Below are 26,180 nucleotides of genomic sequence, written 5' to 3'. Positions count from 1 at the left end.
TACTCCACCACCACAATTTTTCCTTTTCTAGATGAGTCATGAAGGTACAGAAACCAGCTTCTAAAAATGGGCTGTAGTTTTCTTCTTGCCTCCAATAAGAATCAAGAGCCCTAAAATAGTAGAATGACTATAAACTGCTTTTTTGGAATTGTACTCTATCAAAGCCCTCCTTGCTACATGCATCTATCTGCAAAAAGGTAGGCTCTGCTGGTGGCCGAACCCTAGAGTCTTAAGTGCCCTGAATCTGTGATGAGCTAGTGACTAAAATAAGTAAAAAAAACAAACCACCTGGTTAAAATTGAAAAGAAGTGATGTTTTAAGAGCAAATTTGGAATCAGGTCTGACTAATCAATATTGTTATTTTCCTATAGCTTTTAAATTGATTTTCTAGAATATACTCAATAATACATACTTGGATTTCACAGTGGCCTACAAATGGAATTTGTACAAACTGATGATTTTGTGTCTTTAAACCAGGGGTGAAAAAAAAAACAAAACAATGAATTTTGACTAGTCCTGAAAGCAGTCCTCCAAATACCAGGAATCAAAGTTGAGTCAGTGGTCTCAATCACTGACTGTCACATGATGTTGGCTAAGTCATGTCACTTACTTCAATTTTAAAATAAGGGTATTAGATCTCTTAAGGATTCATTAGTTTTCACATTCCGTAGTTCACCATGAATGACCTCATATTTGCATAATTCTTTACAGTGTACAACTGTAAGCTGTATCTTTTTATGCCAAGCCCAGAAAGAACTGCTGAATGTCAGGCTGCCATGTTCCAGCAGGTCTCAGCAAAACCTGCCTTTTGAGGGACTGTGGTATCTTAAAACTTCTTTTATGGAATACAAATGCCTCAGCCCTCCCCTGCAGCTTCATCCAGGTGACACCCAAGGTCACTAAAGTACTAATTTTCATCCCAAGGGCCTCCCACTCACTACAATCATAGAGCTTGATACAGAAGGAAGTATTCAACTTCTTTTATAATACTGTGATACAGGAAAAAGCGCCTCCAAAGCAAGACCATGATTAAGAGCAAACTATTTCTATGGAAAGTATGAGCTAAAATGAGAATCACTAATGGCATTAAAATACTGCCTTCTAAAATAAATACATGCAAAAATAATACACTTGTGGGCTATGTAAGGCATTTTTTTTTTATTATTTTTCGGTTTATCTTAGTAATGCCAGAAAAATAACAGCCGTTATTTTCACTTTAAATGCAAACCAAATACTGCTGCACACAGAGTACAAAGATTACCTACGAACATGGTTAGGTACAAAGGCCATATTAGATGTATAGACCAAACTTTGTTTTTACATCAGAGTAAGACTGACAGAGCAATTTTTTGGACAATTATTTTAGCAAATAACCGTGCTACTAAACAAAGGCAAATACACATATATATACATAAACACGTTTCAACTGAAGTTATTCGTGTCACTTTGACAAACAAAGGCTTCTTCTCTGGTGGGTTTCACCAGATATTTGCACCCCAAAGTCCCCTGCCCTGATCCCGCCCCCAAATGCTGACTTGATCTGAAGAAAAAAATCAGAGATGTTCTTAATTAAAGGCACATTTGGCAGCTACGGAAAGTGGCATGCATCTGGCACAGGTGCACTCTCCCTATAAAGCCACACCACATGTGACTTCCATCCACTATGCATCTTGTTTGAGTGGTAGTCCAATGTGATCCACCTTTAGCTAATTTGCTTTATAATTTTGCAGCAATTGGCTACTTAATGCACTATTTTCATTAAAGGCAAAAGGGAAGTTTGCTCACAGTTGACAGAAAATGCACTTTATGGTGTCAAAAATGGAAAATAAGGCATGAAATTTACAAAACAAGTTACAAGTGCTTTTGTTTAGATTTATCATAGACTTCATGCTTTTCTTAACTAGCGCTCAAAATATTTCACTGGCTCATGTATAAGGAATTTTGAAATGATTTTAAAAGTAATGAGATGTTTCAAAAGAAAAATACTGAATAAATAAACTAAGTCATCACTTTCCCTTATAAATAATTTTACTGCATAATTCTTTCAGACAAACTGGTATTAACCCTGTGATGCTTACTTTACTGGTAAAGATTTATGTGCAACACAACAGGACCTACGCTTGTACGACAGTCATACAATATAGGTTAAAAGAATAAGTGAACCTACCTATAGCAGCAGAATACCGAGAAATAAATGGTTAAATTTTTCTTTCTGAATCTGGAGGGAAAAAAAAAGGTTTTCCTCAATATGTATAACACTAATAAATTGAGACACCTCCCCCCATTTCCATTATCTGTTTTGCTGAGCCACTTAAAACTCTGAATTTAAGCTGTCATGAAAAGACAAATGATGAGGTACATGACTAATGTGAGCTAAATTTGAGAATTAAGACAAGATTGTGATCATAGATACCAACTAATTTTTGGTTTGCCTAATTTTTGATGTACGGAAAAAACACATTAAGGAATTTAGAACCATAATATAGCCTCCAACTGAAATAGTACTAGTTCACTACACTGTTCTGTTAATTGGAGTATAATTAGCGTGGCATGCTCCTTGCTAAATTCAGATACATTAAAACATTCTTGAGTTGTTAGAGCACAGTAACCTACTAAACACATAATTTGATACCCAACAACCTTTAATTAAGCAAACTTTTGACCTTTGTACATTTCCTCATAATTTGTAGTCTTAAAACACATTTGGAGATCTGGGAAGAGTAATTAACCTGTCTTTCAATAAATTTAGAAACATATATTTATCTTTTCCTGTTTTTAAAAGTACTTAGATGTGAAAAGTCTCCCTTTCTATTATATTGGTTATCAGCCCATTTAGGTAAATTCAACCTTGAAATATTTTCTTCATTTTGTGATCCAAAGAAAATGAAACATCTAAGAGCACTTACATTTCTAAAAGAAACGTTCCATATTTTGGAAGGTGATTTAGGAAAAGTCACGCTGCATTGACTGTCTTGTAATGTCCTGAATTCAAAAGCAGAATTTTGTGGTGATGCATTTGTCTTCTCAGCCACTTCCTGTCCCTGGAAATTTTAGTTACTACAAAGAATAAGTTTGCCAGCTAGTTAATGTTTCACATGTGAAGAAGGCAAGGATACAGTTTTCTCAACTCCATTGAAGGGCATCCAACTGGAATTTTTCTAATCAGTTACCACTGCAGAAAATATTTTTACCCAAATTTTACACTTCAGAATAAAAATATCCTCTATCCACAATGCATGTAAAGCTGATGCACAGTGAAGCGGTCGCCTAGAACCACGAGGGTAGAAGAATGCTTCCCTTTGGGAGAAGTATGATTAGAACTTCAAATCTGAGTTTTTTTCCTTTATACAATCAGGCAGGTTGAAAAGAGGTCATTACCTTGTTGAAGGCTAACACACTGGCCAGAGAGATACTGAATGGGCTCCAATGGGACTTTTCTCAGGTTCTCATTTGGAGTGGGGGTGGGGTAATTAAAGAGAAGTGTGCGTAAGACATATAAAGGGAAATCCTAGGGACGATGTGGCTGGTCTAATAAAAAGTCATGGAAATTCTGGAATGTGTATTATGATTAATTGTAGCAGCACTAGTAAGTAGGCTTAGATAAATACTTGTTGAATGAATGGTCTTATGGACACTCTGCGTACAAGAGGAGATTTGAAATTAATTTGGGGGGAGACTTTTAAAAGGAGACATTTTACAAAGAGAAAAGTGGCTACCATAATAGGAATGGTACAAATATTAGAAAAAAATGATTCAACTTTAACAAATAAATAAAGTATATGACAGGATGGACTGCTAAATGATGATGCAACCAACACTCTAGTCTTAAAGGACTATATATTGTACTACTGTGATGTACATTTAATGCTCTAATAAATATCACAGAAAATTATTAAAGTACTAGGTTTCCACCATGATGCAGCACTTCTAAAAATGTCTCTAATGGCATCGTTAACAGAATTGCTGAAATGTTGCTTCATTATTCAGAGGACACATGCATATACTGATAAACTGATGACTCTCTAAGGATGGAATACTGCACACTTCACAGATACTATAGTGGAGATTAATAACACTTTTTCTCTTCAACAAGTTGCATGCATTTCAATCACAGTATTTGTTAGACTCAGAAGATCAGTACATAGGCTTAATGAATAATCCATATTATGATATTAATGATGTAGGTAGATGTTCTATTACGAATAGTTCCGAAAGAGCAAAGACCTCAAGCAAGGTAGAATGTTTAATATAAACTTTAACAGACTTTATACATGTTACCTAGGAAATTAAAAACCTTACAAAGCTCTGCTTAAAAGATACCCATCCTATTCTAACCAAATATTTTCCTACATGCCAAACTGCAACTTTAGATCATTCTTTAAGATGAATACATACATCCAGAACTAGAAACCAAGGCGTACCACAATACGTGCTTTTATGCTTAGTGTTTGTGTGTTTCAACTGAAAGAAATAAGAATCAACCATTTTCTCATATAATAATTTAATATATGCCAGCCAAACAAAGTATTTGTATCTTTATTCAATTAAATTAAAACAGACCTGCCAGGTATATTATATAACATTCACTATATACACATGATTTAGGCAATGCAAGGTAATTCTAGATATGCTGATCACTCAACTATTAGTAAAACATGAACGGTGTCAGCGATGCCCAGCAAGTACTCCTTTCACACTGGGTGACTGCATTTCCATAGTATGGTTAGAGGGACAGCTACAAGCCATGACATGGATTACCAGTAAACTTTTGTGGGAAAAGGGGGGAAAATGACAATCTAGCATAGATTAACAGTCTCCTAAATGTAAATCATATACTTGACAGTTACATTGTTTTAAAAGTTCTTCTGTCATTGTTAATGACACAAAACTTCTCTTGTTTGAAGGCAACACCACCACATTTTGTTTGTGTAGGGAGGGTGGGTAGGGGAATGCTCTTAAAATCGGTATAATTATTCTTAAAAAAAAAAAAAAAAAGTACCTCTTTGGTGAAGCCTCGGTACCCATTCAATTCACTGTAATAATCTGTAAACAGGACTGTAGTACAGTGCTGGGCCTTGATTCCAACAAGGTCAGGTACCACAGCCTTTCCTCACAGTCCTCTGAATGATTTTTAAGAAAATATTCTAAAGTAGGACAAACAAAAGCAAAGGAAAACAAAGGAGGATTTGAAGATCCCTGTTTAAGATTTCTTTTTAAAAAGTGCATAATATTTTGAATTACAAAAACTGTCATCATGTGGGCCTGCTGGACACTAGACTGTGTTTTTCATCCCTTTAATGATAAAGATCACTTCACAAAAAGAGGACTCCTGCCTACTGGCTGGAGAAAGTTCCCTTTACTTGATTTTCAGGTGCAATCAGTTGTCCACTTCCTCTAGATCAGTCTTTCCATATTCTAAACGAACACCATTTTCACTTTATAATTACATCTAGGTTAAAATTCATTGTCTTACACTGCATCTTGAAGTAGAGTCGTTAGTGTTTGGAGTTCTCATTTTAACTCCTCAGTGCTGGCACGTTCAGTGCATCCATCGCCAGCAATGGATTTGGGGCCAGGAAAATGTACATCCTGGTATAGAGGAACTCAGGAAGAATGAGCATTCTCCAACAGTGGTGGTCCATCTCTGTGCATGGATGGGTGTGTATGCTCCCTTTTGTAAGTTTTTGGAGGGAGTTTAGGGATATGTTGAGAAGTGCTTTGTCGTGGAGGAACAGGCGGCCCAGCAATGGAATGAAGGTCCACTTCTTGTGTCAATGGTGGTGATGGCAGATGCCTTCTTGTGCCGTGAGGAGAAGGTGTTTGAGGAGGAGGTGGTGTAAAGGGGGAAGGGCTGTTTGGGAAGAAGGCATTACTATGGTCACTTTTTTTGCCCAAAGGGGGAGGCTGGAGATGTAGTGGTGAGCTTGAGAAAACATCAGGTGTCCTCACGGGTTCTCGTGGAGGTAATAAGGGAGGGCTTTCAGGAGGATCTGATATAGAGGTCCGGTCTGATACTGAATATCGTGGTGAATAGGCTTTTGATGTGGGTTGCCTAGGAGGAATTGCTGGGGGGCTGTCCAAATGCTTAGACATGATCTAACATAAACGGGAAAAAAAAAGACATTTATTAATAATTTATGTAGCACCATGAATGTATTAAGAATTAAGCTGGGGTTTTCAAATATGCTATTGGAAGAACCCTAGATGTGGATCAGGTCGTTTTGCCATGTTTTAAAAATTGGAGGTTATGGCAGTTCATTCATTAAAATTATTTTTCCCTCAGTGTTAAGTTTTTATTTTTCTCAAAATTTTGTTATTTGCTACTGCTTACCTATTATTGAATCTAATATAAGATCATTTCCATTTAACATAAATTACCTGTCAACTTTACAATTTTAAACTTACTATATTAACATTTCATGATATTCTGCAAAGAGTGTCTTGACTTGCCCAGGTGCTCTGCTCTCTGGACACTGAGAACACTGAATCATGTTAACAACTGGCAAAGAAAGAAATTCCAAGAGGTAGAAAAAATAGCTATTATGAGCCTTTAAGGTCTCTTCTGACCCAGAATTTTCATGAAAATCCCACTTAAAAGCATGCCACATTCACCTATGAAAGGTTCAGATAGGTAATATTTAGCACTAAGATACCATTTCATTTAAAATGTGCTTTCATATAAAGCTTCAGACCTCTTTCCTTCTCTCTCTCTTGTATCTTTTAAAGAACTGTTTGAGACTGCATTACTCTTACATTATAGGTTAAACTTTTTTCTTGACAGTACCCATAATTTAGATTTACAAGGGTTTTGAAAACCTACCAAAAAACTTTCAGAAGAAAGGAAATAAACATTACTGCATCGTAAATCCATACTTAATCCTTGTTTAAACTCTATTAAGCCCAAATACTCTGAGTATTAACCTAATTCAGTTAGAACTAAACCAGACACAAGCAATTGATTATACTGTAACTGTAATGATTCCAGTTTCCAGATAACAAGGTTTTCTACTTTACCTTAGATGGCGAAGATTCCGCTGGGGCAGATTCTGGTCGTCTTCGTGGAGGAACAGGAGGGGGGACAGGCACTTCATCAGTGCTCTTGGTTAAACTTATAGATGATACTGAAGCAGATCCTGTAGGATGTTAAATTTTTTGAAAAGTTCACAGGAATTTTATTTCATCTATCAATCCTGAAAAGACTTGGAAACTGCTTATATTTATTAAAAGAAATGTACAGAAGTATCAAAAGCAGTTCAATAAATCAACAACCAATAGTATTTCCTTTATTAAAGCAAACTGCTATAAAAGCATGCAGAAATTTCTTAGCAGAATTTTCAGAAAAAAAGCTGCCTAAGATATTCTGTTATTATGTTTCTTGAACAAAATAACATTCCCACTGTTAATCTATTACTGGAATTTTTTATTTGGATCTGAGTCTCAGATTTCTGGAAGAGACAGCAAACTATTAAAAACCTTTGGAATGGTAATTTCTGTTAAGCTTTTCTGATGGGCTCATTTTTTCCTCTGACTTTATTAGTACAGAATTTTCTTGCCTTCACTGGATAGTCCTTGGGGATAGTTTCTGATCTTAACCACTCTCTCCAATGTCTCTCCCGGCAATCCCCTCAAAGGATGCCAGGGAGAGAATCTAGTGCCTGGGGGAGGGGTCTCTCCTCAGTGTGCTTAGATATTGTTCTCCTTGGCAGGGAAGCAAAGTCAGGTTCATCATACTCTAATCTAAAAATTTTCATTGTGATGGAGGTATTTAAGATGACTGAGGCAGTGTGCTGATAATAAAAACAGAAATTACACTAGAATCTGGTGAACCTGATTTAGGAGTAAGTTGATAAACTGGCACCAAAAAGTTAAGTAAAGCCTCTAACTGTAACACATCTTACAGACATTTATAATGACAAGGACTTAATATAAGCATATAAATAATTACACTTTGAAAAACATTTATGTAAGTTGTTAACTAGTTTATCAGCACAATGAAAAAGATATGAAAAAACACTTAAATGGTCATTCAAAATTATATTTGGCAGGTTCTTTTTCTCCTTTAAACATTGACAGTTTTTATTTTGCCAATTAAATGTTATAACAATATAGAACTTAGAAAGAGTAATTTGTGTATTGATATTATTTAAATGAACAACATTTTGATCACCTACCTTTTTTCTTAAGAGACTATGTAAGTTAATTTAGCTTTAAGAATATTTTCCATTGTACACATTCTGAAATCATTTGTATGAAGAACAACAACAAAAAACGATCTATTAGCTTAAAATTTATGAAATAGTTTGGTGAATTGCTAGTTTACTTTAAAATTAAAAGCAGATACCTACATTGGAACTTTATTTTGCTTATCAGTGATGAATATTTAGATTATATAATACAGATAGGTACAATGATAAGATAGCTGTTCTAAAGTCAAATAATAGTCATTTGCCTACAATCTGTGCTGTTCCCAGGCTAAGTGACTTAGACACTGCACGTAGCTGCCAACATTCTCATATGCGCATGCATGCTCTTGCTTTTTTTTTAAAAGTTGAGCATTAAAATATGTTTAGAACTCCAGAGTTGGAAATGAGAAGTGGTTAAATGTGGAAGCCACCCATATAATAATGTTCTTTCAAAAGAGAAAAAAAGATTTTACAAAAAGCATGAAAAATATGTAAGTTTAAGCAAATCATTTATGGTCAAAAGATAGCACAAGTGAAGGCCTCACTTCTAAGATGCTGCAAAGCAAGGTACCAATACTGCCAGACCCAAGACGAGTTTTAGCAAGAAAGGTTACATTTGGTTTAATCTTTAAAGCCAAAGCGAAAATTATGAGTCTTAAACCAAATATACTAACTTGGGCCATGGGGCAGTGTAACCTGGATAAAGACGGTATCGCTGCCTGTGAAAGGAAACAAGAAAAAGTATATATTTTTTCTTTCACTGATATATTCAAACTCATCTGTAAAAATTTATTTATGATAGAAATGTTATTTTTGTCATTCTAGTTTTAAAGAATGGTAGAACAGTTTAGCAAAAGCTCATTACTACTTACTTTTGAGAAAGATAAAGAACTAAACTGCATTAATATTGGGAATTTTCCAGATTCCTTTTAGATTCACTACTTGATGCCATAATAATTAAATGAAAAGCATTCATAAGAAAACTATATACAATATCCTGTATATTAGAGGAAGACTTTCAAAAAATGTATAAACCCAATGTGAGCAAAGAATTCAGCTGGACCTACAGAAATATGTCATTTACTAAGGATTATTTTGAAAAACCAAACTTGTGAAAGTAAGTAGTAAATAATAAATTTATGTTATAAAAATTGAAACATAAAAGGAAATTTCTTACTACTATAATTATTATAAAGTTTTGGAAATGTTCTTGGGGCATATGTTCATCACAAAATAACCACGGCTTTGGATATTACAAACAAGCTTCAAAGTGATATAGCTTTTTTTCCTTCTATATTTTTAAACACTTAAAAAAATCATTAAACAGTTTTGGTGCTTAGACAGATTTTATATAGGAAACTCTGATAATTTTTGAATGTCTAATTTCAACAACACTAGCCCCAAGAGCATTAAAGTAGAAAAACTGAGACAAAGGCTAGAAGATCTATACTGCTTCTAAATCGATACAGGTGTTTAGGTTACACTGCCTCATATTACCAACATATTGAACAGATAATATCCAAGAGACTAAAGCAATACCTATAGCACTAGACTGAGCTGATTTTTAAAACTTCAGGTTTCTCTCATTTTTGCACAATAGGCAATCACTCAAATAATTAGGGCTGTTGTTTTTCTAGCTTCTTTGCTCAGAATGAGGATAATTTAACGTCCTAGGTTCAGTGGGCGGAATTATTAATTTGATTGCTTATACAGATACAGTGTTCTTATTTCCCAGACAGCTCCAATTTCAAATAATCTATCCTATTACCTCCTTTCCATATGTACTGATATTTATTTGGAGGCTCTGGTTACTAAGGGTAGCAATCCAGCTAATTCTAATAAGTTAGCTCTCAAAAGATTAAAATTCATTTTTACACTTTGATATTAAATAATTCTGCTACTGTGTCAAAGATTCTGTTTACTAAAAATCAGATTCTCTTCACTAACATAATAGGGGTTAAAGGGGGTTATCTGCTTTAGTGTTTACTACTTATGTATTCTCCAGTTTTCTTGGAAAGGAAATAAATATGCCTTCTGGAGATAAGCCTCAAGAACATGGTCGTATACTCAGTACAATACAGGAGTAAAATCAAAAGACAAAGCTCGTGACAGTTACCAACTGCAGGCTTTTGGAAAGAATGATTACACCTATGCATACACACTTGTGCACGCAGACGCAGACTTGGCTTTGATCATATTTATATATAGCACAGGCTTAGATTCATGTGTAAACTTGGGGCACTTTTCTGATTTGTCACTTCAAACTAATTGCTTGGTCTTACTGCCTGGAAAATGCTATTTAAAAACTCTCAGAATTAAACATTATATATATCAAGAAATATATACTAGGAATTCTTGTCAGCTAGGTACTGAACAAATTTATTGATAATGACTTAGGAGTGAAACCCAGTTCATCAAAAAGTAGTATCAATTTGTTAAATACAAATCCCAGACAACAGATCAGTGGTTCTCCATCGTGGCTGCCCATTAGACCCTGCTAGGGAGCTTTTAAAAAATACTGATGCCCACGTGCCAATGCCAGTCTAACTCAAGCGTGGGCTGGGCATATAGGTATTTTTTAAAGCTCCCCAGGGGGACTGTATGTCCAACCAGGGTTGAAACCACTGTTGAAGATAATCTCCAATTTATAATTGAGTCATTCTTGGAATAGGAATAAGCATTTTCCTATAGAAAAAAATTATATAAATCATGAATAACTTCTTAAACTCACAATAGCCTGTTAAATGCAAGCGTATGAAATCAGAAATTAATCACATAATAATCTTCTATGAAGAAAAGCCTTGCATTCCAGCTTCAAATGCTTGGAATACATTTTTTCTTGTTAAAGCTTTCCCTACTAAGGGATGGGGCTGAAGCTCATCTGCAGCCTACAGACCAGGCCAGACCTATGGCTTCCTTTTATGACCAGGCAACCTTCAAACAGGAAAGTACCAAGAGCACTTCATCCTCCTCCCTCCATGCTATAGCCAGAGATGCAAAGCTGGGTGGTCTCTCCCCTTTTCCCGGCCACTGTCATCATCACCTCAGAGGTGGACCTGGTCAGGATAAGGTGTGGAGCAGGGTTCTGAACGTGAGAATGTATGTAGCAGCAGTAGGTAGGTGGCCAGTTTCCTTCCCTCTCTGTCTTCACCACAAAGCTTTCCGTGACCATTCTTGCCTACTCCGTGGTCATCTTTGTGTAAACTTCTACAGCATTAATGTCTTTGCCACTCATTTAGCATTTTGCTAATAAATTAGCACTTATACATCTTCTCTGGTGAAGCCTGCAATCTTACTGAGAGATGAAAAAAATCATGGTACAAACAGAATCAAGCACTTAACAATGGTTAAACATGTAACTATGATTTTCTTGGTACTATGATTATTTTTTTAACATCTCAGTAAGATTGCAAGCCCTAACAGAGAAGGTGTGTCACTGCTTAGCAAGAAATGAGATATGCAACAGATACTGGCTGAAAAAATTAATCTTTGTTTTTAAAGTAAGTTATTTTTGGAAAAAAACTATAAGAAGCAAAAAAAACTATTATAACTGATCAAAAATTCTAGTCAAACTCTGCCTTTTAAAAAACGTAAGCAATGGAACTTTTTGCCTCATTGTATGGAGTGGAATATGTTCAGATGACTTAAGAATGTAGGTACAGCAGCTCTTTCCTGCCAGGCCCTGAGGGAAGCAAGGAAGTAGGTATTCACTCTAGTGGCAACACAGTGAGTACCAGGCTGGACGTGCTGGTGATCCACAACCCCCCCATAACACTAGCAGATCTGTTAAGCAGAGTGGGGTCAAAAGCAGATGAGGACCTTTAATATACACAGACCACTAATGAACTTTAAGTAAGGGACTAACTGAGCATACAGATGGTTTTATATTATACTGGCTTACTTAATTTCAAAATCAGTTATTTTCAATTTTTACTAAGAACAGAGGGAGTAGTAATAGGGGCTTTCTTTTTCACAAAGGAAGAGAAATGGAAAAAATCTTCAGGGCTAAGATTACAAAGCCTAAGGTTTCTCCACTTGTCTAGCTATTTTTAGTTAATATTCTTCCACTGTCACATATGACAAAGCACTGATCCAGAGAGCTGCATTCCAAAATGATTCCCTTTTCCCTGTTTGACTAATAATTTAAAGATTTAGCACTAGTAGGGAAAGTAGTAGGCTTATCTCCTGTTTTTCTACGTCTCCCATTTTTAGCTACTTAAACTAAGAGAAATAGAATTTGCAATTGATGGCCTTCATGTGATTTCACTAATTCACTCATGGGAATCTTTATAATATAGATCACAGCCAACTGCTCTTGAAAAAACACCCTTCAAACAGTTAAATGGGTCATAATAAACAAGGATTTTAAGTCAGGTATACTGTGAAAAGTGCTGCTTTTATTTTATTACCTAATTTAGGAGGTTGGCGAATTGGGGAAAATAAATGGGAATTTTTTTAACCTGGTGTTTATTTTAACTTATAAAAAATATCTGATAGCCTACTGTGTGCATAACATGACTTCATAATCCTCAGTAGCCAAACAAGGCCAAGTTGTGGCAATTCTTAAAACAAATACACTTTAGGTGGTAAAAAGATAAGACAAACTGCTGGGTAACTACAAATATATATACAACACGGGAATAAATAAACGGGATTCTGGACCAAATCTCAAAATAATATACCTCCAAAAAATAATTTGTTTTTAAGTTAGATTCTCTGAGTTGGAAGAAATCTTAAAAATCTAGTTTAATCCCCAGAAGGCACAGAAAAAGTATTTTATCGAAAATCAGAAAGCTCACTAGCAGACTGGGATGACAAACTAGGATTCCTAACTCCTACGTCAGTGCTTCTCAACCTCCTCCCGAATAATAATGTCATGCTGCCTCTCACTATTGGATTCTATAACATCAAATATTAGGGCAGAACTTGAACTGTACACTGAGCTAGGACAGCCAATGGGAAGAGCATGTGGAAATGGTTCTGAGAGGGTTAAAGCCGACTGAATTCAAACTCTGATTTGATAATGAACAAATGAAAAAAGTTTGTGGGTTCTTAGTAGAGATTGAAAGCTCCACATGAAATTGATTAAAAAAATTAATGGAAGCATGGTGCTCTAGATATAAAAGGCAGCCTCTTCAAAGGGCTAGGGCTGGGCTGTACAGTTTGGCACCCATTAGCCACATGTGGTTATTAAGCATTTGAATGTGGCTAGTCCAAATTGAGATGTGCTATAAGTGTAAAACGTATACTGCATTTTGAAGATTTAGAACCAAAAAAGAGATTGTAAAGTGTCTCAGTAAATTTTTATACTGATTTCATATTGAAATGACAACATTCTGCATATGCTGGGTTAAATAAAATATATTACTAAAATTAATTTCACCTAATTCTTTTTGCTTTTTTAAAATGTGGCTAAAGATCATTTAAAGTTACACATGTGGTTCACATTATATTTCTATTGGACAGCACTGATTTAGAACTAGGAAAGGGATGAGCAACAGTATGCAGGCTGTGAGATTTGTACAGCTGGGCTTGAAAGCATAGGAGTGTATTAGCTGGCACTATATACCACCTGCTGGATGGTGTAGACTGAAAAAGGGTTAAGTAGGAGTTTGAATTTGATACATTGCAAAATTAGAAACTACAGAGTTTGGTTGGAAAGGAACCAGGTACTGAGCAGTATTCAAATATAATTTTGGAGGCAGCAATCAGATTGACATTCCATGCAGATTTTAGGAGTTATCTTTGTTTCCTCCAGAAGTTAGAGATGCATTTTAAATTCACCAATTGAAAACAAATGCTCAAATGAGATTTCAATTACCAATTTCATCATCAGGCCTATCTGTAAAGTATAATACATTTAAAGAGGGTTGTTCTAACAGATAAACTGCTGGAGTTTAGAGTTTATTTTACATTTCTATAATAATAGCTTTTGAAATGGTATTTGATTTACCTACAAATTTACAAAATATATATATATACAGATTCCTTTTTACCTCTAGCACATATAACACTAACAATTACTTAAAGCACTTAAAACTTGAGCACCTACTTGAGTGAAAAGGGCTTGAATGATCAGAATCAAATACGCTGCAAACATCTGTGGTACTAGAAGCACCAGAAGCAGGAGGAGGTGTTAACGGTGTTCTTGGAGAATTTGGTGCAGATGCTGTACTTTCTGTTTCACTTTCAGGGATCCTACTATAACTAATTTTCCTTGGCTCTTGCTGCAGAGGTGTGGGATGTCTCATAGTACCTGGTCTTGGGTTTGATGGACGAACACCAGGAGATTTTAGGGGATAGCTATATTTTTTTGGCTGTAGACATATCAAAAGAAACACAACACTTACAACACCATAATGGAAAAGAAGGTTCTTCTATAAATGCTTGGTAAAATTCGATTAGTATCTAGGAAAACCACAAAGCACTAATAAAGAAGTGACATAACGATTCAAATCAAAGTGTCCAAGTTGAAGAGTTAACACCCCATTTCCATAAAGCCTTGGCTATCTAAATTATTAGGGATGCCATCAGGATCATTTGAGCTATTTACAAATGCATTAAACTGCTTGAGTTTTCATCTGTTTATGTTAGTTTTATGGCATTTTTTTTCTTACAGAGTGATCATTTCTCAATGATATCAGTGTGTCTCATTGGAGCAGACTATATAGCTATTTCCAATTTGCTGTTTTTAATCCACCTTTTAAAAAACTGTTTTAGGCCTTGAGAAATTTTCTTGTGACGTAATTTCATAAGCTTTGGTTCACAGACATTATGAGATTTATCTTCGTTACTTAGAAGCCATTTATGTTTACTTCTTGATTCTTGACTTTCTTATGAATAAGAGAGATTATATTCAGAACAGTGAGATGATGATACTGTACATAAACTTGGCCAGGCAGTTACTAGTAATAAGAAAGAATGGAAACTTTATTTCACCCCCAAAAAAGTATCTTTAGCCAAGCCTGTTATTTTTATGGCTAATGATTCAAGGTTAAAAGTTCTCATAAAAAGTACTTATATAAGTACATATATTTATTATAAGTGAATTAGTATAAATTATCAGATTTCCTGCCCTTAACATAAATACCAAATAACATTTTTTGCTAAGTTGGCCATATTTGCCCAACTTCTTCATCTATCATATTAGGATTTATTCACATTAATATTAGTGCCCATTTACCTGGAGCTAAGTGGAATAATCCTGAGCATATTTATTAAGCATTTATTCACTATTTTTATCCATTACATGTGCACGTCATCTCTAAATGCCTTTATAGAAAACTATAAACCACCAGATATAGATGACAACTGTAAAAAATATATAAATGTAAAAGAAATATAAATGTATGAATGCTTACAAATCTTGGGAGAGGCTTAGGGTTTCGTGGTTCTATTTCTAGGGATTTGTTGAAAAGATAATCTGTAAATTCTTTTTCCATACTATTTCCCATTGGATTCAAGTTTTCAAAAAACCTCTAAAACAGATGCCAAGAAAAACAATTATTAATATTAAATAATTTAAGTTCAGTTTAAAGTTCATGAAAATAATTTAAGAAAACATTTAACGTAAGAAAATTGGAATTATTTAGTTTTATTTTCCTTTTTCTCCGCAATAAACCTGCCTCTTATCAGGTGGTTATAAACTTAATCAGAAATATGTGTTCTCAAATAATTCAACTTACTTTGATATCTGATTCTACTCGTAAACAATAAGGCTGATTTTGGTACTGCTGGATCTCGCCTGTTATTTCTGCTACTTTCCTCCTTTTGCTAAAGTTTATAAGCTCTTTTCCATGCCTTTTTAGGACCTCAGGGTTGCCTTCTTCTGTTTTCAAGATATTAGTTAGATAAATTCCTAGAAGAGATAATAAATTATTTCAAGGATAAAAATGGAAAAGGCTAGTTTTTTTCTTTCTCAGTACTTATAGGTATATTACACTGTACCATCTCAACCATCATAACCAAAGAATTAAGGCACAAATTTCCATTCTATGAAAAACAACAAGCTAAGTAAATATCAAAGAAAGATTTTTATAAGTATCAAATTCTTCTGTGACTTAAGTTCTATAAATACCCAGGAAAAAGGGAGACCAAGTTTAACAAAATTAATAGATTTTCAGGAGCAATAACCAATTTCCCACCCCCCACACCCATATGTTATTTAACATTAAGTCATGGTTTTGTTAAAGGAACTTTAAGAATAACCCATCACTATTAACACATATTTTTGGGAAAACAGGAAAACATCAAATTTAGAGGATCATATTTTCTGCTTACTCAGCTCCTGAGGCCCCCAAGAGGTCGTTAGGCTTTGTAATCAGAGGTAGTACTGTTTGGATAGGCTGACTCGTGAAAATGTGGGCGGATGTGCAAGCCTATCAAACACAGGACTGCATGTGATTTATGTATATTCTGGTCTTCAGTACTTCTAGAATTATGTCAACCTGGTAAGGGAGCTCCTGTTTCCCCACCACTGCAGTTTGTGCACTGGATGAGGAGGAGAATGAACAAAATAGCAGGCATTTTAGTTCCTTTCTGTTCTAGCATAAAGGTTCTGGAGCCAGCTCTGCTGCTTTCTCCTCTTGTGATCTTGTGCAAGTTGCTTAGCCTTGGTTTGCTCATCTCTAAAATGAGGACAGCAGGGTTGCTGTTGAGAAATAAATGAGTAAATTTATGTACAGGCTTAGAATGAGGCCTGACAAAAGTAGATGCTTAATTAGCTGTGGCTGGGATTGTTGATACTGTTGTTGCTATTCTTGCCCTATCCTATTTCTGCCTTTTCCTCTGAAGTACTGACTATGATGCTTTGGGGAAAAAAAAAGTGTGAATATCTGAGTTCATTTGCTCAGTACACATTTGCTGAGTCTCTGCTGTACGCCAAGCACTGCATTAGGTACTGCAGATACAAAGATGAACAAGACACACAGTTCCTGACTTCCAGGAGTTCAGAGTGTTGAATATGGGCTACTACAGTACCATTTGGTAAGTGCTACATTAATTAGTACTAATGCATAAGATGCTATGAGAGCACAAACAAGATGTGCCTAACTCTGCCTTGAGCTGTTGGGAGTAGCAGAAGCATCACAGATTAAAATATGCTTAAAGTAAGTCTCAAAAAATGAATAGAAGTTTAATAAGCAGAATAAGATAGAGGGGCATTCTAAGCAAAGCAGCCACGTGTTTGAAGGCACTGGTTTTTGTGAAGCTTGGAGGCATACTCAGAAATGGCTAGCCTTTAGAGGTTTGGTCTGTGGGGTGGAGGAAGAGTGGCAGGAAATGAGGATAGGCAGAGGCAAGGAATCAGTAGTTCTAATCCCTTCTCCATCACTGCAGGTTAGCCACTGGATGAGGAGAGGGATGAACAAAGCAACAGGCACTTCAGTTCTAATCACAGATTAGTGGTTCTAAATGGTTTTGTGATAGAGGCAAACATTCGGGTTTTCTTGGCTGCACTGCACTGTTTGTGAGATTTCAGTTCCCCGACCAGGGATCAAACCCAGGCCCTCGGCGGTGAGAGTGCCAAGTCCCAACCACTGGACCACCAGGGAATTCCCGACACAAACTTTTAAATACGAGAATATTTGGCTACATTCTTGGCAAGATTAAATAACTCAAAATCAATAGTGAACAGTTAGCAATAATGAAACATGATAGACATCAATGCCTGTTTGGTTCTAGAAAGCATCCAGTTATTCAGTGTATTAGTTACTTGGCTATTTCTCAGCACCTAGGCTACTCTTGATTATATATTCATAAGACAAATTGACCATGTGTTCTAGTAAGCACAGGCTCTTTTATTTTCCACATCTGCCTGTCACTGGCTTTTTTACTTGCAGTCGGTTATATTCTCCTCTACACTAAGTTGCATGACCCACTTAGTTCAATGTTCAGTCTGACAAACGTCCGTGACAGTACACATATTTAATGGGAGCCAAAATTAACCTTCCATATTGGCCACAAATTGATGGCCCAACTATGAAGAATTTGTGGGTAGTAGCACCCGTACAGGGTCACAAAGAGCCTTTTTAAAAGAGCTTAGCTTTTATCCAGTAGGTAATTAGGAGACTATCAGCATCTTTCCATTCTAGAATGATTATTCTGGTTGTACTGTGACGCTAGATGGGTTAGAAGGAGTTAAGACTAGAAGCAGGAAGCTCAGTTAACAGAGTAAAAGTCTGTTGATGTGAGATGTTGATGTGAGATGATGAGGGCTACCTTAGGGCCCACGGGGATAGAGTGGAGTGCATAAATATCCCCACGGGGATAGAGTGGAGTGCATAAATATCTAAGAGGTAAATGCCACAAGAACTGATTAAGTGGTTTGGGCAGAGGGTAGGCACAGCGGGAAGGAAGACTCTCACCTTTGTGCTTGAGGGACTGACTGGGTGGTGGTGTAATGACTGACCTGGGGAACATGAGGATAATAAATTGTGGGATATTGTAGGTGTTAAAAGTATACTTGAAAGAAGTTGTGAAAATGCTTACAAGTAGCATTTTGGGAGAGTTCAGGATAAAATTTGGAATTATTTTATGACAAATTAACGGCTAGTTAAAAGGAGAACAAATAATTAAAGAGGTGGTGTTCAAACTTTGTTGATCATAAATTACATCAGTAAAAAAATGTTTAAGCATGCACTCTCTCTCTCTCTGTGTATATGTATAATAAAAAATGTAGTGCAAATATGTACATAGATGTACATAGATTTAATTTTTTTTAAAAAGGTCATTTTACATACCCTGCTCTAGGGACAGCTGTTCTAGGGAGAGGAAAAGCAGAGCATTATGACAAATGATGAAGAGGGGTGAGGTTTCACCTCTTGGCTGACACCCTTCCCAAGCTTTTCGGGAAAAAGTGGCTGCTCAGGGTTCACAGAGCACTCTGTTCATACTTTGATTTACACGTTTCTACAATACAGTGTTATATTTACTACATAGCACTATAATTTATTTTTCTGCTCTTTCAAGGGAGCTTATTGAGGATAACACTATGTTTTACTTGTCTCTCTATTCTCAACACCTAGCCCTGGGCCTGACACATACAGGCATTCGACAGATATTTCTGAATGAATAAAAGCAGCACACTATTTCAGAATAGAAAAGAAAGCATTTGCAGACTAGACCGGGATACAAGAGACATACGGTCAATTCTAAAATGGCAGGAAAGCAAGAGTGGAGATGGAACAAACTGACAAGAAACAGAAGGAGAACACAAAATTAGAGCAGTGTGAAAGGAAAAGAGCAAAGCTGATGTTACAGGCTTGGAGTTTTGTGCAGAGAGGTGAGACTTGGTTGAGGTAGAAATCTACATCCTTTTACCTGAGAGGAAATGTTAGTTTGCCTATACATATTCATTCTACCTATGAGTAGAACCTTGTAGTGTATGGAGAAAAATTGGGAAATAGACCAGTAGCCTGGCATAGCCTTGGAAGGAGAAATTGCCTGACTTTTATTATTCTGTAAATAGTGCAGTGCCAGCAAAAAAATCTGAGTAGGAATTCTGCTAAGATGATAGAGAAAGTAGAAGTGCCAGATACCACCCCTGAGCCTCCTACAGAGGAGAAAAAAATCCAGTATCCAGAATTAAGGATAAGAATCTAGAAGAAGTTTCTACAATTGATCATATAGATGAAATGGAACTAAGCAGCAGCAATAATATCTACCTACTGGGTCAGAACCATGAAAGGCTACCTGGCTAACCTTTAGCTTGGAAATAGCAAAAATCTCCTAGAGCAGCAGAACTGACCAGAGACTTAATAATCAGGAAGATAAGCAGATACGGGTAGGAAGGCTGGCAGGCAGGCTGTCTGCACCTATCAAACCACCTACATGTTTGCAATCACTCACTAAATCATATGGCTCACTTTAAAACACAATGGAATACTACTCTAAATACAGGTCTGAAATTTCCTTTTTTCTCTTAACAACATGTTAACAAAAGTCGATTACGTTAGTTCATAGAGATCTGAAAGAGAATACAGTTTGTCTGTATGAATAAATGTCCACCAATCAGGTGATATAATGGAGTAGCAGGGGCCAAACATGAGTCCAGTGAACCGGCCCTGTGGTTTCATTTCACCTCTGTGTAACAGGGGCCATAGGATATCATGAGTAGCATGACTATAAGTTCAGTGAGTGTACTGAGTGACTAAGATATTTCGCTTTTTTCTAAGCACCTGACATAGCCCTGATACTTAGTGGTACTCAAGAAATACTTGTTGACAGGTTGAATGAAATGAACATCAGACTGAGGTCCTTCCCAGGCTCCCTTGTATGAACTGGCACCATAGTTACCACACTTAAAAGTAAATGCATAGACTTCAATGTTTTATCAGAAAGAGAAATGAACTCAACAGTTTTATCAAGAATTTAGGGGGAAAAATCCTCAGAAAACGGAATAAATTAACAATGATAGTAATACATGACATAAAAACTATAAAATCAGAGAGAATAACTGTTTCAACTTTTATTGTTTGGAAGAAAAACACAGTAAAACAAACAAGTAAAAATAGAAACAAAAACATTGCAAATAAGAGCAGTTTTAAAAGTAGCATTTTTATAGAGTGAATGCTAGTACTTTTAGAATACTGAAATGAGACAACTGTGTAGCAAACAAAACTGAAATAGAAAAAAAATTAAGGAAGAAATGAAAATGTTATTATAGAATTACATACTACAAAAGATTCTAGGCCCAGATGGTTTTTCTGTTTGAATATTTCAAAGTTTAACGGCTAGATCATTTCATGATATTCTGGAATAGATTAAAATGGAAAGCTGCTTAACTCATGTTACAAAGTAAATATAACCATAATAACAAAAGCTGATAAATATAGGACAAGAAGAAAAACCACAAACCAATCTCACTTATAAAGATGGATGCAAAAATCCTGAATAAAATGATAATGAATAGAATTCATTTGTATATTTAAAAGACTAATCCACCATGAATATAAAAGACTTAATGTTGGTTAACAGAAAGGTTCAGTATTAGCAAACCTATAATTTTAATTTGCTAAATAAGAAAAATCATTTTGCTCTCACTAAGACAGCAAACTATAAAGGTAAATGTATACTGCCAACAAAAACACAGAAGATAACTATGCAAACAAATTGTCTTAACATAATAAATAGCATCGAATCAAGCAAATAGCAAAATTATACCTATCCCTGCTGAAACAGAGATGAAAACAGAACTTCTTCTTTTTATTACTGTTTAACCTTTTTTTTTTTTTTTGCGGTACGTGGGCCTCTCACTGTTGTGGCCTCTCCCGTTGCGGAGCACAGGCTCCGGACACGCAGGCTCAGCGGCCATGGCTCACGGGCCCAGCCGCTCCGTGGCATGTGGGATCTTCCCAGACTGGGGCACGAACCCGTTGTCCCCTGCATCGGCAGGCGGACTCTCAACCACTGCGCCACCAGGGAAGCCCACTGTTTAACCTTTGTTTGGGAAGTTGTGACTAATGCTGTAAGGCCTAACACAGAAATAAAATCAAAAGAAGAGACACTATTGTTATCGGCAGACATGATTAAATATCTAGAAAATCCCAGGAAATTAATAATTCTTGGAATTAAGGGAAATTGACTATTAAAAAATGAATACCATTCATGATCAAAAATACCTAGGAAAAAGCTAATTATCATAAATGTTCTTTCCAAATTAATTGATAGATCATTCCAACTGTATTTTGGGGAATCACTCCCCCTCCCCAGTTCATTTGGAAAAATAAAGAGACAAAATTGGCAAAGAAAATACTGAAGAAACATCAACAAACCAATCTTATTATATATGAAAATATTATAAATATAAAGCAGGATTTCTTTCCTCCCTTCCTTCCCTCCTTCCTTCCTTCCTTCCTCCCTCCCTCCCTCCCTCCCTCTCTCTCTCTCTTCCTTCCTTCCTTTCTTTCTTTCTTTCTTTCTTCTTTTTTTTGTGGCTGAGCTATGTGGCTTGTGAGATCTTAGCTCCCCGACCAGGGATCGAACCCCGGCCCACGGCCGTGAAAGTGCCGAGTCCTAACCACTAGACCGCCAGGGAAGTCCCTAAAGCAGGATTTCTTACCCTTGGCACTACTGACCTCTTAAACTGGATATTTCTTTGTTGTGCGGGCTGTCCTGTGCACTGCAGGCTGTTAGCAATATTCCTGTCCCCTACTGACTAGAGGCCTCTAGCACCCCCCAACTCGAACAACAAAAAATGCCTCTAGACATTGCTGAATGTTCCTTGGGGGACAAAAATCGCCCTGGTTGAGAATCACTGATTATAAAGTGCCAATCATTAAGACTGGGGCACTAGCATAAGAAGTTAATGGGATGAACCTAGAGATTATCATACTAAGTGAAGTTAGACAGAGAAAGACAAATATATGATATCACTCACATGTGGAATCTAATTTAAAAAAAGATACAAATGAACTTATTTACAAAACAGAAACAGATTTACAGAAATCGCAAACAAACTTATGGTTACCAAAGGGGAAATGTTGGGGGGAGGGATAAATCAGAAGCTTGAGATAAACACACACACACTACTATATATGACAGATAACCAATAAGGACCTACTGTATAGCATAGGGAACTCTACTCAGTATTCTGTGATAACCTATATGAGAAAAGAATCTAAAAAAGAATTAATATATGTATAGGTATAACTGAATCACTTTGCTGTACACCTGAAACTAATATAACATTGTAAATCAACTGTACTCCAATAAAGTTAAAATATAATAAAATAAAATAAAAAGAAGTTAATGGGAAACAATACTTTTTAAAGAAGGAGGTACCATATATAAATGGGGATGAAGAAGACTTATTCAATAAACATGGGTCAACATATAAACAATCTGGTGGAGAAACAAATTTGAATATTTCATATGATATCTAAAAGAGACTTCAATTTGACTGAAGAGTTAAATATAATTTTAAAAGTCAAATCATAAAGCTAGGAGAAAGTATGACTGAATGTTAAGTTACTAGACTGGAAGAACTTTCTACAGTCAGAAACAATAGAAATCATAATGGGAAAAATGGACAGATTACAGAATTTTAAAAATACTGTATTTCAAAGAATAACAACTAAAAGGCAGACTGGGAAAATATCTAGCTCAAGAAATATCCAGCTAGATATAAATTATCTAGTTAGATTGGCTAGCTAGCTCAAGAAAATATTCTCAAATACATAAAAAAGGTATAAATATGAAGATATTCATTATAACATTATTTAGGAAAGCAAAAAAGCTGGAAACAACATATGCGTCAGGTCATAGGGTAACAGTTAAATAAACTGTCATACCAACTTTAAAGAATATCATGTAGCCATTAGAAATGGTAATTATGAAGACTAATAAAACACAACAATATATCTAGGATATGGTAAGTGAAAAAAGTGAACAATGTGTACCTGTCACACAATTACAACTATATACAATATGTATATGTACAAAACTGGCTGGTTATAAAGCCTGAACAAAAATGTCAATTGAAAAAATATCAGGACATAACAATGTTACATGCAGTATAACTTAAAGCTATATAGAAAATATATAAATAGAGATGAGGAAAAGGCTAGAAGAAAATACACCACATACTAAAAAGACTAAACACCAGATGTGTAATTGAGGTCATAATTTTTTTAAGTATTTAGAGGAAGAATTATGAGAGCATATATACCAGCAGAGAAAAGAAACCAGTGTGAAAGAGATACTGAAGATATAAAATAACAGGAAATAAGCTGGGACGAAGTGAGAGGGTGGCATGGACTTATATATACTACCAAATACTACCCAGATAGCTAGTGGGAAGCAGCCACATAGCACAGGGAGATCAGCTCAGTGCTCTGTGACCACCTAGAGGGGTGGGATAGGGAGGGTGGGAGGGAGGGAGACGCAAGAGGGAGGGAATATGGGGATATATGTGTATGTAGAGCTGATTCACTTTGTTATAAAGCAGAAACTAACACACCACTGTAAAGCAATTATACTCCAATAAAGACGTTAAATAAATAAAATACAGGAAATAAATGATGGAATAAGATAGAGGAACCTACAGAAAGGGAGAAGATTCAGATGGTAGGTTTCAGTCTTAAAAGAAAGAAAAGGCACTACCTTACTCTGGTGCAGAAGGGAAGGAAAAAAGAATAGGTAAAATTTTGATGCGTAGAAGGTGTGGGCCCAGAGGCACGTGCACTATGGTTTTTAGCCATGTGAGACTGTTTATAAGCAGCATGATTATCAAGTATGGGTAAATATGGCCATGCCTCTTCTGTAGAGTGTTTGGTTTACTAAAAGTCAATAAAAAGATTTCTATGAATATTAAAACAGAAGTAAGCATTATACAATATTGAATGGCTGAACAATATGGAAATAAAAAGTGGAATGTACATATTGGGCTTCATCTTAAAAAAGTCCTCATAGAGAAAAATTCTAAGGGGATTCAGGTGCTAAATATTTGTTAAGTACTTTCTGCTGGTATATTAGACATGTGTTTACTCAGTCATTTAATGAAATAACTGTTGTTTTATCCAGAAACATGATAAAGATTTAAGAAGAAATGCTCACCAAAGAAAGGCACACATGGTGGATTAATAGACCTGAGTTTTGCCAAATATTTCTTATAGTGATCTTCACTTAGTTCATGAGCTTCTTCTAAAATTTTCTTTTGGCGACTTGGTATTTGCTACAATAAAAAAAATAATGTTTAGGGAATATAGGTTTACAAAGGGAATCACAGGTTTTGCCAAAAAATGCCAGGCTTAGAGTAAAGCCCAAACACAACAGTATCAGTTTGATTCTAAGAATGATAATACTGCTTCAAAGAGACTATCTTCATAGACCCTAGTACAAACGTAAAGAAAAAGTGTGTGTGTGTGAGAAATCTATCTTATCTTGCCATTCCTCAAACAAGTATGTGAGCATTTAGTTGTACATTATATTACAAATAAGGTGTTGAAATCTTTTTATTCTTCTAACTTAGGCTAGGACCTGTGAATACATTTTAATGAGACTGCCTAATTTACAAAGAGCAACCAATTCAATACAAAATTTAGGTAATTCCATCATTTCAGCTGTTACTGAAAAGATAGATGAGGCATGTAAAAATTAAAGGTCATAATTGTTAACATCCTGATTCCTAGGAACAGGGAATGGAAAAAACACCTTTAGATAAGCAAACCTACCTCAAACGTGTGGTCTAGTCTGTATACAGGTGATGAGTTCATAGCACTGACAACCTCAAGGACACCATTGAAGTTGTTCAGCTCTTGAAAGACTTGCAGAATCTCAATTATTCGACTCACCACAGCTACTCTTTCTTCTAAGTTTTCAGTTTCTACAATACATCTGGGAATCAAAGACAAAAAGTGAATTAAAAAATTTGGAGTTTTCCCAACGAAGATATGATTTAAAGAATTTAGCAAACAAAATGGAATGGAGGGCAGCTATAGTGTAACAGTAGAGAATACGTATTCAGAATGGCAGGTAAATAGTAGGTGAATGGAAGAGAAGGCAATGCCTTTGGTTAGGCATGCTGCTTGTCACTGTTTTCCAGACTGATACAGTCAACCGGTCAGTCATTCTTCCTATTATATTTGGTGCATTCTCTCTCAGTATTGGAGTTCTCTGATCAGTCTATCATCTTGTTGAATGTATGCTGGTCTTTAGGATGTGGGTGTGTTCTAGGGAAATTATTCTCAAATTTAAGAATTCTCTGCCTCTTATTCTTCATCTAATTGTAAGATTTTAGTGATTAATGCTTAATTTCTTTCTTTGACATACAGAAATAATTACCTACATTTCTAAGAACAGCTCTTTAGATAAGCACTATAATGTTAAAAAGTGAATGAAAGTGTTTTACCACCATTCAGAATAAAAAAATTTTAATTACTTAGAAAGAATAAAAAAGTCAATGAAAACAAAAGCTCTTTACATTTAAATACCAAGAATCCTTGGAAAGTACATATATATCCAAGTAAATAGCTAAAAGTAAGCTATGCTCAAAAAAGA

General features: G+C 35.6%; 1 protein-coding gene across 4 annotated transcripts in view; it reads right to left on the bottom strand.

Annotated features, from left to right (window-relative positions):
- Nucleotides 1–1,125: 1,125 nt before the first annotated feature.
- The window catches only part of SOS1 (SOS Ras/Rac guanine nucleotide exchange factor 1), a 152,616-nt gene continuing 127,561 nt past the window's right edge, over nt 1,126–26,180 (bottom strand). For 2 of the 4 annotated variants that reach the window (XM_060026777.1, XM_060026780.1), the window contains 8 exons: nt 25,355–25,517; nt 24,738–24,855; nt 15,869–16,041; nt 15,545–15,661; nt 14,236–14,500; nt 8,858–8,902; nt 7,015–7,133; nt 1,126–6,096 (listed from right to left, as the gene is read on the bottom strand). In XM_060026777.1, the coding sequence (XP_059882760.1) occupies nt 5,605–6,096; nt 7,015–7,133; nt 8,858–8,902; nt 14,236–14,500; nt 15,545–15,661; nt 15,869–16,041; nt 24,738–24,855; nt 25,355–25,517 (1,492 nt within the window). In that variant the 3' untranslated portion in view covers nt 1,126–5,604. The remainder of the gene's footprint in view (nt 6,097–7,014; nt 7,134–8,857; nt 8,903–14,235; nt 14,501–15,544; nt 15,662–15,868; nt 16,042–24,737; nt 24,856–25,354; nt 25,518–26,180) is intronic. The other 2 variants (XM_060026778.1, XM_060026779.1) reach the window with 2 other exon arrangements.

Source organism: Delphinus delphis, chromosome 12 (assembly GCF_949987515.2).
Source record: "Delphinus delphis chromosome 12, mDelDel1.2, whole genome shotgun sequence".
In the NCBI taxonomy this organism is placed as follows: Eukaryota; Metazoa; Chordata; class Mammalia; order Artiodactyla; family Delphinidae; genus Delphinus; species Delphinus delphis.
This window is presented reverse-complemented; position numbering and strand designations above follow the sequence as displayed.